This window comes from Mauremys mutica, chromosome 6, assembly GCF_020497125.1.
Source record: "Mauremys mutica isolate MM-2020 ecotype Southern chromosome 6, ASM2049712v1, whole genome shotgun sequence".
In the NCBI taxonomy this organism is placed as follows: domain Eukaryota; kingdom Metazoa; phylum Chordata; order Testudines; family Geoemydidae; genus Mauremys; species Mauremys mutica.
This window is the reverse complement of record NC_059077.1, coordinates 98,642,262-98,656,565: the sequence shown is the minus strand read 5'-3', so window position 1 is coordinate 98,656,565 and position 14,304 is coordinate 98,642,262. Positions and strand designations below refer to the sequence as shown.

Sequence of the window (14,304 nt, the reverse complement as noted above, 5' to 3'; positions counted from 1 at the left end):
TCATTAGGCTGAGAACAATGGGGGACACTTAACTTTAAAACTGTGTTCAGATGACAGTATCATTGCACTTAGTAAGGTGCCCAAGTTGGGAAACCAGTTTGGCCAAGCTGGTGTTAAGGAGAATGGGGGTTAGGAGTGGAACGTTGCTGAAGGTTGACAAAGAGACAGATGACAAAAACAAAAGGTTCTAAAATAAATCACTGGGGGAAGACCCACAGGACACGCGGGCAAGAGGAAGGAAGGGGATGAACTGGCCAAAGCCAGGTTATCTAAACTGGGGGAGAAGCTCTGTTTTGTGCATATAAGTGATGCATTGCAACAGAAGGATGTTGGATGACCCCAAGTGACCCTGATCCAGGCCCATAGAATGGCCTGGTGTGTTGAGGAAACTGAGGCAGGGAACTGCGTATAGGGTTTACAATTTTTGTTCAATCTGTATATTTTCTGTGTGATTAAGTAAATAGCAATTGTGTGTTTGAATCCTATGCAAAGTGTCTGGGTGTTATAATCTACACTTACTACATGGTCCCTGGAAGAGGTAAACACCTTTGGGTGTACTTCTGGGAGAGGACATGTTAAAGCACATTCTGAGCTTCAAAGGCTTCCCAGTTGACATCTCAGACGAGCCCCCACTTATAATGCCAACAGATCCCTGTTGTCAGCAGGCAGGATTGTACCTGGGACATTTAAGCCTTAGTGTATAAGCCTCGACTGTAGGAGCTGAAAGCCACATGCCTCTTAAGCCAAGGCTGTAGCAGACTCCTCAATCTCTAGATGGTTCAGGTGCCAGTAGAGGGCGACAGAGCACCACACCAACCAGGTATGGTTGCATACTTCCCCTAGCTGACGAAGCCCAAGCCAGGCTTCAGAGACTTCCCAGCTGATATCCCAGCTCGGGTGACCAGACAGCAAGTGTGAAAAATTGAGGCAGGGGTGGGGGGTAATAGGTGCCTATATAAGATAAAGCCCCAAATATTGGGACTGCCCCTAATAAATTGGTTACCCTAATCCCAGCTGCCCAACAATGACTCTTTAAAAGGTTGTCTGAGGTAACCGCATGCAGCCTGGAACAGCCCTGGAAAATACTACTTGGAAAGACTGGGGCAAGGAATCTAATGGGACCAGAGCTGAGACAGATACTGTGGATCTTTATGTCTGAAGAGACCTCTTTGATCAGTGCAGAAACCACAGAATCTGCTGAGAATGGAGATGGAACGACAGCCACTTCCATGAGAAAGTCTATGGATGAACCCACCCCTCCTTCCTCCTGCCCATGAGTGGAAGGCTGTCGGAGAATCTCAGAGGAGATATTTAAAATTTTTTCCTCACTTTTAAGAAATGTTAGCTGGGATTCCCCACAGGCATGGCTACTCCATATGATATGGGTGATATTGTCAAAAAGCTCAGCTGAACACTGCATTCAGCATTCCCCGTTTTTTATTAAAGGTGTTATGGAATGAAGGGGAATAGTTTTCCCCCAGAGCTGAATAGGTTTGGGGTTGTTAGACTTTTTGGGGGGAGGGATAGCTCAGTGGTTTGAGCATTGGCCTGCTAAACCCAGGGTTATGAGTTCAATCCTTGAGGGGGCCACTTAGGGATCTGGGGCAAAAAATTGGTCCTGCTAATGAAGGCAGGGGGCTGGACTCAATGACCTTTCAAAGTCCCTTCCAGTTCTAGGAGATTGGTATATCTCCAATTATTAACTTTATTATTCAGAAGAATTCCATATTCTTCCTGGGTAGTTTCTGACTGATGTATTCCACCAAATGGGGAGCTGTCTTTTAGAGGTGACAATGAGAAACTTTGATAATCCTAATACAAAATGGCCTATTCCTGTTCTTATTATTCACATGTAATTTTGTTTGTGGTGTACGCCCAAGAATGATTTAGCCTGGGCGCACACAGAGGTAATGGGATCAGGCAGTGGGCCACAAACCTGATAAGAGTGCATGTGAGACACACTTAATATTGGGGGCAGTGCTAGTGTGGGTAGGTGCTGGATACATACAAACCTGACTTGATTTTGGTGGAGGGAGAGGGTATGTGAATGCACATTAACCTGATTGATGGGGTATGGGCAGGCTAATTGCAAACTAACAATCGACGGTGTGCATGCAATCTTACTTCCTGGGGGAAAGGGCAACAATCTAGTCTCTTCCAACACAACCGTCTACTACACCAAACATCCAAATTGACAAGTTTTTTGGGGGGAAAAATAACCTGGTAAAAAGTAGAATAGTAAAAGGTGGCAGAGTTCAGGTATTCAGGTGTGGTCTGTTTGAATGGAAAGGCTAATTATCATTCTGTAATGATTATTTTTAATATGGAATTACTGCAAACTGGGACACTGATTCATCAATGTATTTAAACATTTTCCAAAGTAGAAGCACTAACATCAATGGGATGGCTCACATACTTTAAGTTAGTCACATGCATAAGTACTCTCTGGAATTGGGATTTTAAGGCTGAACAATTACAGTTTTCTTTTTTATTTTCCCTTTCTTTCTTTTTGGTTCAATAGGTATTTAATTCAGATCAGTACTACTATAGGTTACCATTTTATATAAAATAATTATTTATTTATAAGTAACAAATATCAATGATAAATACATAAATAGGAACAATAAATAAATAATAGACTGACATAAATATCCTGTTACAAATATCGTAAAATGATCTGAAAATATTTTCACAGTGCACAGGTAGAATAAATAGTAACAACAGCTTTTAAAATTCCACTGCATCTCATTTTTAATCATGTATAATATATAACTTGATTTTGGTTAGTACTTCTAAAAACTGTTGGTATTTAAATTTCTAAACTTCTTTGTGAATTAGTCCTATATTTGAAAACTCCATAATTCCACATGGATTCTCCTGCTAGCACTGCAAAAGCAGCAGAAAATATGTTGGAAGATTTCCTGGATTGCCACCTTGCCATTCCCCTTCAGGGACACTCGAGGATTGACATTAGAGGAAAACTATGCACATCTTTTTTGTTTGAAAGTTTCTCCAGTTAACATTTGCTATGTTGTTACAGTTCAGAGATGAGATCTGATCAGAGAAGAGTTGAACCACAGAAATATATAGCAAACCCATAATGTGAACAGTGTTTAAGGTCTGACCCTGTCTTAATTTTCTTGTAACTCTTTTGCATCGATATCCTTCATTTTGCAATTTAAACTTTGAGTAAATCAACAGAGTATTATCATGTAAATTGTAATATGGGCAGTTGGAATTTCATTACGGAGTGAGTGTATTCCATAATAGAAGGTCAAGTATTATGGAGTCTTAGAAGTCACTGTGGGAAGAATCAGTAGAGAGGAGGGAATCCACTGCACGGTACAATTTCATCCAACTGTTTTAACCTCTGTAGTCGCTGCATCCTTAGCTGGAATGAAATGAAATTTGGTTGAAACACAAAGGGAAAACTAAATTTTCCATTGCATTAATATCAGTACATTAAATGAAAATATCTTTCCACGCTTCATAATCTCACAAGTCTTATGCTCAATACATATATTTTATACATGTCTCTAGGAAACTTCTCAAGCTGTGGTATATGATGAGGACAGATTAATAAATAGCAACCATGACCATAATAGAAACACACTACATATGTAGAAGTCAGAGTACCTTGGGGGTGGAGGAGAGATATCATTATTTGATGACCAAAGTACCGGTGAGGTGGCTAATGATTCAAAATATATGTACTTTGTTGCATGGATGTGCCAATTATGTAGTACATAACAGCACCTGATCTGTGGGAGATTATGGAGAATCACAAACCTAAATAAAAGTAGAAACACAGAAAAAGAAATCCATGTAATTGCAAATCCATTTCCAGGAGAGAATGGGAAGAGCCTGAAGCTGCTGCCATGGAAATTAGTTGCTATTTGGCCACTGATCCTGTAGAAGAGGATCAGGCCCTATATAAGCAGAGTTATAAAATATCCGCTATCTCTGTTCAGCTATATAATTGACACTAATCTTAATTCATTTACTCCAAGGAAATGATCTGTACTGTACCTTAGTTACTAAGCCTTCTAGTGAGTTTGTCAATAAGTACAAAACATCTGGGTATTTCCACACGAACGATCTCCCAGGCACACAGGCTGTATTGCTTTTCTTTCAGGAAAGCATCTATCCCCTGAAAGTATTTTTTCACTCTCCGAGTGGTGAGCTGGAGGTCCTCACTTTCTGGATTGGATAATTCCTTCTCCATCTGTGTTCTCAAACATGCCTCCAGCCGCTGAATTTGCTGGTAAAGTCCGATTTGGAACCTGACTATGGATGTCCCATCCCAGGCACTCTGGGTGAGGTTTTTGCTAAAGATGTTGAAGATCTCTTGAAGGATCTCTTGAATTGCCACCTTGGCATTCTCTTTCTGGGACACTGAAAGTTCAACAACATTCTGTGAGGGCTTGAAAGCTGCCCTTTCATTTATGCATTGTGAAGGGAAATTTCCGCTCATTTTTTGCAGAAGCTCCAAGCTCTCTTTGTTCATTTTGTTCTGCTGGAAGTGAAGCACAGTACAGAGCCGAGATGAGATTTCAGCAGAGAAGAGCAGTACAAGGCAAACATGCAGCAAACACTTGGTAGTCATGATGATGTCTATACACTCCTTTTCTTTGTGTGGAACCTTGAGCCTGGAGTTGGTTGAGGCTCCTACGTAGACTGCTGTGTCTTTCCTGTATGTCTCTGAATTTAAGTATTTGGTTGGAGAATGTTTCTTTGATCATTTTCTATTTACAAGATTTTCCTTCTTGGATGTTTCAGACTTTTTCTTTCTGGTTTTTCTTGCTATTTTCTAGTTCTTTTACCATGCTTCCTCCTTCTGTTTTTGTGTGTGAAAGTGACAATACACAACCCTGTTAACTCATGTTGGATCCACATACATACAGGCTTTTTATCAGACATTTATTTCTATAATTTGAGAAGATCATCCACAATTTGAAAGTTATATGGAAAAGACCTCCAATTCGTCAGCCAGTGCACTTCCCATTCATAACCTTCTTCATTTGAGAGATCAGGAATATTTAAATTTTTCTAGGCATGGAAGAAGTAAATGTGGGAGGAAAGGGTTAGGCCTCCCAAAAATATTGGCAAATCTCCCCAAATTTAACCTTTTCTTCCTATTTAGAAGGCACATTTAAAATCTAGACAACACAAACCATCGGTATCTTCCTTCTGTGAAACCACAGGAGATAGAATGCTCTGAGGAAATTGAACTTTAACTCATTGTTATTTCTAAGTCTTAATATACATACTGGAGCTGAGTAATAGATCCAGCGGAAAGGTGTGAATATCATGTCCTGTTGATCACTCCAAGTAGCTGACAATTGTGAAAAATGAGAATAATTCATAAAACAGGATGAGCAATTAGTATAACAACACATACTAGAGAGATACCCACATGGATGACTGTGATTTACAATGTGGTCAGAAGGAGGTTATGCAAAGAAATTACATTATGTATTTTTTACCAAGTGTGTCCCTGGGATGAAAGAATTCAAATAATTTTTTAAAATGAAATTTAGTGTTCAGCATTTTTGCTGGTTTCTTCTCTTTCCCCTTCCCCTCAGCTTGGGCAGCGAAATTCTTCTAGTTTGTTTTATTCTCAAGCCTGAGGACAGACTGTTGTGCTGGAGTTTCCATCATGGCAGGGAAATGTGTTTTAATTCAACAAGAAAACTATTTTCACTGGAATTTAAAAAGAGAAAAATCACATGAAGAAACGATGAAAACATTTGTGTGCATATTAAATAGGTTAGAGTCTCCCAAGTTTTCCTGCATTTCTATAAGAAATTTGAGATTTTTGCTTCAAATTTTTGAAAGACCCTCTGCAAAGCAGAGAGAGCAGACTTACTAGAGCTCCCAGCTCATCATGGGCTAACCCACTATATGAATGAGACCATGCTTTTGGTCGCTCTTATTACTTGAATCTTCACACCCCCAGCACCCATTGTTCCAGCTTGGGGCAGCCCTGGCAGGGTGGCTGTAATGGAACCACGCTGATAGGGTCTGATATGAAGGTCTGACAAAGCTCTAGAAGTGATGCAGCCACTCGGGTGCTCTGTGTGGAAAGATTTTGTGTTCTGTGCAGAAGCCATCGGTTCATCTATTTCTATGATGAAAGCTGGGGCAACTCTTTCCTCCTGCCTGCTAGTGAGATGATAAGTGAGAACTTAAGTGAGGGTGTATTAGTGGTGTTTTCCTCCCTTTTTATATACCTGTGGATGGCTTTCCCACAAGAAGACCTAAAGTCGTCGATGATGGATGACCTCAAATGGCTGTTAAGTAGATTAAACGATTCTTCCACGTAGCACAGCTTAAAAACAATGTGATGGAATGATTGTCAGGAGGTTCTGCTCTGCACTACAGAGGAAATGGAGAAGTTAGACTTTGAAGAAGAGTTTGTATGGCTCCCCGGTGCAATATGACTGCCGTGTTCCACCAGAGAGCGGGGTACATTTTGGAGGTTGGGAACCAATCTGTTTATAATCTTTGACTTGTTCATACAGTCTATTTTTGCTCGCATTATTTCCCTGTAATTGTGTTTTGTCAGTACAACTTGTAGGCTTTAACTACAATGAAGGAAGAAAGACTTGGGCAGGAAAGAACTTCTACTGCGGATAGGCACCGCTACTGAAAAAGCCTGCACCATAAGAAAGGATAGGCATTTGTATTAAGAGTTTGCTCCCTGTATATGCCTCTAAGCCAGCAGGTCCCAGACTGAGCTTCATGAATAGGTGATGGTATAGAGTACTGGATGGTGGTCTTCAGAGAACTGACAGTTCCCACATTCTTTTAAAGACAGCTCAAATGTTATAAATGTGTTCCTACTACTCCCTTTCTCTGTAAGCATTTGGTGTGTCCGGTTGCATCTTCCCTATGCTGCCTTGGTGGAAAATTACAGCAGCGTGGTCACAAGAACAGAGGGATGAGATAAAGTTGTTATGAGAAAGTAGGGAACTGCCAGAGCGAGGCAAATGCCAGGTGGCCTAACTGGGATCAGATAAGTTGCTTGGGAAATGGGAATTTAGTAAGCAAGGTGGATTCCGGCGAAGTGGGTCCGGCCTTGGCTGATTTTGGCGCAGAGTGCCATAAATACTATGGCCTTTGCTTGCCCCATGTTGCTGCAGTGGAAGCCCTTATTGGAAATCTGCTTTGTGGCTGTTTGCACATTGGCAGAACCCTCCTGGCCCCTTGGGCCACTTGCATCACCTGGAGGGGGGATGTGATAGGTGAGAGCAGGGCACTGCGGAAGATATTGTTACGGTTTAGTTAGGCAGCTGGTGTTTAAATTTGCTTTTAGTTTTGCTGTGTAATAGATTGTAGTAATGTGATGCTATGAGCTGGGAATGTTTTGCTGTGCCTTCCCTTTTTTATTATGAGAAAAGTGGGGAGGTGTGGGATTGTTGTGCATGAGAGTGTGGGAAGTTTGAGATGTTTAGGTTTTTAGGTTGGGTTAATTAGGCTGTGAGTTTTGTTATGAGAAGTTGGCCTTGGCTAACTTCTCTCTAGCAGGCAATAATAGGATAATAAATTAGAAGGCTGTCTAGGATGATGTTACCCTATGAAGTTATAGCAGTGCTTGTGTGTATTTTGTTAACCAATTAGCAATTGCTTGCTTGCCTGCTTCAAGTGTATAAAGATGTATGCTGGAGAGAAATAAATTGACTTTGCTTTCAATCATATTGGTTGTTGAGCTTTGTTCACGCACGCCTGCGCTGCAACATTGGTGTTCCTGCCATGAAGGTATTACCTGATCTTGAATAGGAGTGTAAATAGTCCATAGAACAATATTTTTAAGATTAGGCCCGCATTATGAACTCTGAGAAACCTGGAGATAAAGATAAGCAAAGGCTTCTGCAATGGTGCCAGCTGTTGACTGTGAGGAATGAACAGAGACTCCTATTAGCAACTCCAAATGAGGTGATAAAAGAGATTTCCAATGGGGCTTACATTGCTGTTTTTTTCCTAAAAGGAGATTGCCAATCAGTGTGAAAATTCATACACAGTTTGTTTTTATGCTCTTTGAACATTTAATGTAGTGTTTGTTTGATTTCTCTTAATAACTTTTTAATACGAAATCTCCAGATTTAGGGTGAAATTTGTCATAGGCAGTGCTATGACTGACCAATAGTTCTTCAAAATACTATCTATGTACCCAAAATTGTCACTTTTACTGAATGTTTGTATAGCACCCATAATAATGTGCCTGGGCACTGATAGGGCCCCGGGGAACTGTAATACCAATAATAAGTAATAATCAGCTTGTGCTAGCCCTTCTACCTGCAACTGTCACTGTAGGGCATGTTAACCTGTCAGTTACCACTGCAAAGACTCTCTCTCCAGTTAAGGGAATACGGTTTGCATGTTGCAGAACTTCTATATCTAGATCAGTGATAGTCAGACCTCAGTAGTTCAGGAGCCAAATTAGCGATTAACATTACCCAAAACAGCCACAGTTGTGTGAATTCATTGATTCATTTAGTATACTCTAGTACTATTCGTATTTAAACAGTATGACGGGGAAATACTTAGTTTTTTATATAATATATATTATTTTCAGAGCAAATAAGTTAACAATTTAGTGCAAGTTGATAAATTAATTGGTTCATAACATAGTAAAAGCATCCTGATTGGTTACTAACTTAGATTGGTTAATAATTAAATTACCCAGTGTTTTTATATCATGTGCTGCAAAGAGCGACAGGAGACACATTAAAGAGCCACTTGCGGCTCACGAGCTGAAGTCTGAGTATCACTGATCTAGATGCAAGTCAGTGAGATGGTCTGAGAAATACATATAATGAGAATAGTCCCCTTGTCTGGGCCCTGAGATCATGATATCTTCTCCATTAGTTGTTGTTTTTCTCTCTCCCAGCGTTTCTTCTCCATCAGGCTTGATTAACCAACATGGTATGTGTTAATTTATTTAGGATTATTTTTGTTCAGTTGCAAAATGATGTTTTCCCTTTTGCCCCAGTTTATCAGTTTCAATAGTCCTGTCCCTTTACCTTTTCTTAGATTGGTCAGGCTGAACTGACAGTTAGAAACAAGGCTTTTTACCTAAAAACTGAGCCAATGTCATCAGAAAGCAATTAGAAACACAAATATGGTGCTCCCGCAGTATGATTTTTTTTTTTAGCAGTCTCCTTTTAAAAGTACAGCCTCATTTTAAACTATACTTTTATTTGTAAATCTACATTTCATCCTCTTAACCATGAGGAGGAAACTGTTCATTTTCTGGATGGTTACTGCAAAACATAAAAACCTCCTGCAAACCTATAATTTTCCTTCGTACCCTGCTTCATTTCAGAGAGGGAAATAGCGTAGGTATATTTAAAGTTGCTTAATGCAGGAGTAACTGTGGCCCTCAGAAAATATTGGGTCATCTGCACTTTTCAGATTTCATGTAGTTTAAAAAGAACACTTAAAATGTTGGTGCCAGGGAAACTGGTGTCTTGGACACTGGAAAAAAGAAACCTTTGCTTACTGTCAACAAATCTGAAAATACAATGCAGTTAGTAATCCATATTCGATAGAGGTACCCACGTGGATGGATGTGGTTTACAGTGTGGTTAAAAAGCGCTTATGAAGAGAAGTCATATCATGTGTTCTTAATATGTGTGTCACTGGGATGTAATAATTCAAAGGTTTTTTTTTTAAATCAAATTCAGTGTTCACTATTACTGCTGGTCCCTTGTCTTTTAATGTTTGTGTTTCTCTCGGCTTGAACTGGAAAATTCTTCTGGTTTGTTTAATCCCCTTAACTTCCTGTGGTCACACTTCACTTTTCACATGCCGTAGCGCAGACTGTTGTGTTGGAGTTTCCATCATGGCAGGGAAGTGTGTTTTAATTCAACTAGAAAACAATTTTCACTGAAATTGGAAAAGAAGATTCCCTTACTGAAAATATGAAAACGTTTCTGTTCATATTAATTTGGGTAGAGCCCCAGGCTCCTAATGCACTTTCTGGTAAGAAATTCAACATTTTTACTTCAATTATTTGACAGAGACTCTTTAAAGAATAGGGCTAGAAGGGACCTCAAGAGGTCATTGAGTCCAGCTTCCTGCATTGACAGGATGAAGTATACCTAGAGCAAGGAGGGCCACCTCAGGGAATAGAAATTGTATGATGGGTCATGAATGCTCAGAAAATTGGGGTTGGGGTGCGGGCACTGGGGTGGGTCTGGGGATGAGGAGTTTGTGGTGTAGGAGGGTGTTCTGGGCTGGGACCAAGGGGTTTACAGGCCAGGAGGGTGACCAGGGCTGGGGCAGGGATGCAGGAAAGGGTGCAGGTTCCGGCTGGGAATACGGGCTCTGGGGTGGGGTGGGGATGAGAGGTTTGGGGTGTAGGAGGGTGCTCTGGGCAGGGATCGAGGGATTCGGAGGGCGGGAGGGAGATCACGGCTGGGGCACGGGGTTGGCGCATGGGGAGAGTCTCAAGGGGTTCAGGCTCCGAGCAGCGCTTACCTCACGAGGCTCCCAGAAGCAGTGGCATGTCCCTTCTCTGGCTCCTATGCAGAGGCACGTCCAGGCGGTTCTGCATTCTGCCCCGTCTGCAGGCACCGCCACTGTACTCCCGTTGGAGCATGTAGGAGCCGGAGTGGGGCCATACCGGCTTCTGGAAGCCATGTGGTGCATCAACCGACCCAGTGCTCCGGCCAGAGTGGGGCCGAGCCACGTGGTGCAGGCCTGACCCAGTGTCCCAGCTGGAGCAGGGCTGAGCCATGTGGTCTGACCTTGGTCCAATGCCCCAGCCAGGGTGCTGGAGCGGGGCTAAGCTGCTGGTGCCGATCACAGGCCGGCTTAAAATGGCTCCTGGGCCAGATTGCCCCATGGTCCATAGTTTGTCCACCCCCGACCTAGACCATCCCTGACAGGTGTTTGTATAATCTGTTCTTTCAAATCTCCAATGACGGAGATTCCACCACCTCCCTAGGCAATTTATTCCAGTGCTTAACCACCTGGACAGTTAGGAAGTTTTTCCTGATGTCCAACCTAAACTACCCTTAAGAATACCATTAATACTAACAGGAAAGACCAAGGCATCAAAGTAAATACAGGGTAATGAAAGAACAGAATCTGTTTCAGTAAATCTGTATATCAACAGCACATAGGCACAGAAGTAGTGTATAGTTTGAGGAAAGTTAGTTACAAAGGGCACAGAACCTGCCCCAGAGGTTTCATGCAGCAATAGAGTTCTCTGTGTGAGCATCTCAGCTGCTTCACATAGAAGCATGTGTGATGTGGGTTGAGGTGGAGTAGGGTTTGCTGCCTTCACTCATCATTCCTTCTTTCCTGTGACCCCATGGATTATTTTCCATAGCCCTGGAAAATACTCCTTTACACTGAAAAGATGGGGGCAGAGAGTATAATGGGTGGTAATGCAAAGTGGTGAGACCTTTGTCATCTGTGCAGAAATCATAGAATCTTCTTAGTGTGCAGATGGAACTACAGCCATTTCCGTGAGGCAGGCTGGGGTCCAACCTGCTCCTCCTCATTCCTGCCCACCATTGGAAGGATGTGGGAGAACCTCCGTGGGGGATATTTACAGAGTTTCCCTCTCTTTTAAGAAATGTGAGCTGGGATTCCCCACAGGCATTTGCTGCTCCTTATGGTACGAATGATATTGTCAAAGAGCTCAACTGAATTCTCCACTCAGTATGGCCCTTTTTTTATTAAAGGTCTGATGGCATGAATAAGAATAGTTTCTCTCTAGCACAGAATAGGTTTGGGGTAGTTAGGGTTTTTCAGAAGAATTCAGTATTGTTCCTGGGTAGTAACTGACTGACGCATTCCCCCAAACTGGGAGCTGCATTTTAGAGGTGACAGAGAAACTATGATAATCCTCATTCAAATGTCCTATCCCTGCTCTCATTACTCACATGTAATTTTGTTTGTGGTGTGCACTCAAGAATGAATTTAGTCTGTGCTGTGCTCACTCAAAAATAATGGAACCAAATGTGTGTGAAGGATACACAAATGAGAAGCATTCATGGAAGCCCATACTTAATGGGTGGGGGCGATGCTTGTAAATGTATTGTGGGGAGGTGGTATGTGAATGCACACAAACCCGATTGATGGAGTTATCAACAAGCTAATTAAATGCTAACTTACCTGGTGTGTTTTTGAGCATTCATACTGTTTGTGATTGGTGCCCTCTCTCCCCCCACCCAGTAGTTTGGCCTCTTCCAACACATCTACTAAACCAAACATCCACAACAAGAAGTTATTTGGTAGGGGAAAATAACCAAGGAAAAAGTAGCAGAGGAAAAAGAGGCAGAGGTCAGGTCTGGTGCATGGTTTGTTACAGTGGAAAGACTAATTTTCACTCCATAGCTACTTTTTTAAATATGGAAGTACAGTGAACTTTCACACTGATTCATCAATGTATCTAATTATATTCCCAACTAGAAGCACGAACATCAGTGGGATGGGTCACATACCATAAGTCGTGTGCATAAATACTTTCTGGACTTGGGGTTTTAAGGCTGAACAAGTGTAGAGGTTTTTTTTGGATTTTTTAAAAATGGGTATTTGATACAAATGACTACCACTATATGTTGCTATTTTGTATAAAATAATAATTTATTCAAATGTATCTATGATAAAATGTAAATAAGAGCAATAAATAATAGACTGACATATATATCCTGTTACAAATATCATAAAATGTTCTGTAAATATTTCCACAATACACGAATAGAATAAATAGTAGAAACAGGTTTTAAAATTCCATTGCATCTCATTTTAAATTGTGTATAAAATGTTAATTGATTTTGGTTAGTACTTCTACAAATTGTATTTTAATTTCTAAAGTTCTTTGTGAGTTTGTCCTATGGTTGAAAACTGTTTAATTCCACTTGGATTCTCTTGCCGGCACTGATGCTGAACTGCTTCCCTGCTAGAGGAAATAATTGGTATCTCTTCACTTTCATCCTGGTGAGCTGAAAGTCCTTCCTTCCTTCCTGGTAAGAGTCCCACTTTCCATCATTGCAACCAAGCCTGTCTCCAGATGACCAGCTGGCTGATGAGTCTATGCTGGACCCTCTGAATGGAACTTCCACCTGAGGTAGCTTGGGAGAGATTTTGCAAAAGCAGCAGGAAATGTGTTGGAAGATTTCCTGGATTGTCACCTGGGCATTTTCCTACAGGGACTCTCAGAACTTGAGAACCTCTTGCTGCCACCTGAAATCGCTCTCTTTGTTCTGACATTATAGGAAAATTATCCACACCTCTTTGTTTGGAAGCTGTTCCAGTTCACATAGAATCATAGAATCTCAGGGTTGGAAGGGACCCCAGGAGATCATCTAGTCCAACCCCCTGCTCAAAGCAGGACTAATTCCCAACTAAATCATCCCAGCCAGGGCTTTGTCAAGCCTGACCTTAAAAACCTCTAAGGAAGGAGATTCCACCACCTCCCTAGGTAACCCATTCCAGTGTTTCACCACTTTCTGAGTGAAAAAGTGTTTCCTAATATCCAACCTATAACCTGTGTTATGCTGTTATACTGTGGTTATACTGCATGTTACAGTTCAGACGTGAGATTTGATCAGAGAAGAGTTGAACCATAGAAATATATAGCAAACACTTAATGTCAACAATGTTTAAGGTCTAACCCTTTCTTTTAAAATTCTTAATTGTCTTGAAGCTTTTTTGCATCAGTATCCTTAATTCTAAGCATTTTAAACACAGTAAATGAACAGAATATTATCACATAAAAAGTAGTTTGTGCAGCTGGAATTTCGTAATAGAGTGCATGTATTGCACAATACATCAAGCGTTCTGGAGTGTTAGAAGTCACTGTGGGAAGAATCAGCAGAGAGGAGGGATTCCACTGCATCCTTCTGGTTTAACCTCAGTAGTTGCAGGATCTGGAGCTGAAATGAAATTGGAACTAGTTGAAACACAAAGGGAAAAAATATAATTTTCATTGAATTGATCTCAATAAATTAAATGAAAATATCTTTTCCACATGTAAGCTCACAGGTCTTTTAGTATGTTCATATTTTTTTTAAAGTCTCTAGGAAGCTTCTCAAACCTTGGAATACTAGAAATAGTTCTCATGAGGACAGATTAATTAATAGCAATGATGATAATCGTAGAAACACACTACATCTGTCGAAGTCAGAATACTTTGGTCATCAGATAATGATACTTCCCTCCCTCCCACACCGAAAAGTGCTGGTGAGGTGCCTAGGAATTCCACATATATGTACTTTGTTGCAAGGTCTGCCAATTACCTACTGCCCAACAGTACTGCTATGTGAGAGATTATGAAGATGTGCA

The 14,304-nt window shown here is 41.1% G+C and overlaps 1 protein-coding gene across 1 annotated transcript; it reads right to left on the bottom strand.

Annotated features, from left to right (window-relative positions):
• Positions 1 to 4,030: 4,030 nt before the first annotated feature.
• LOC123372492 (interferon epsilon-like) lies at positions 4,031 to 4,606 on the bottom strand. The gene has a single exon (XM_045020605.1). The coding sequence runs from the start codon at positions 4,604 to 4,606 to the stop codon at positions 4,031 to 4,033; it is 576 nt and encodes a 191-aa protein (XP_044876540.1).
• Between the last annotated feature and the right edge of the window lie 9,698 nt (positions 4,607 to 14,304).

Excerpts from the sequence above, each read along its gene's own strand:
- LOC123372492 (XM_045020605.1), bottom strand. The coding sequence starts at position 4,606 with ATGACTACCAAGTGTTTGCTGCATGTTTGCCTTGTACTGCTCTTCTCT.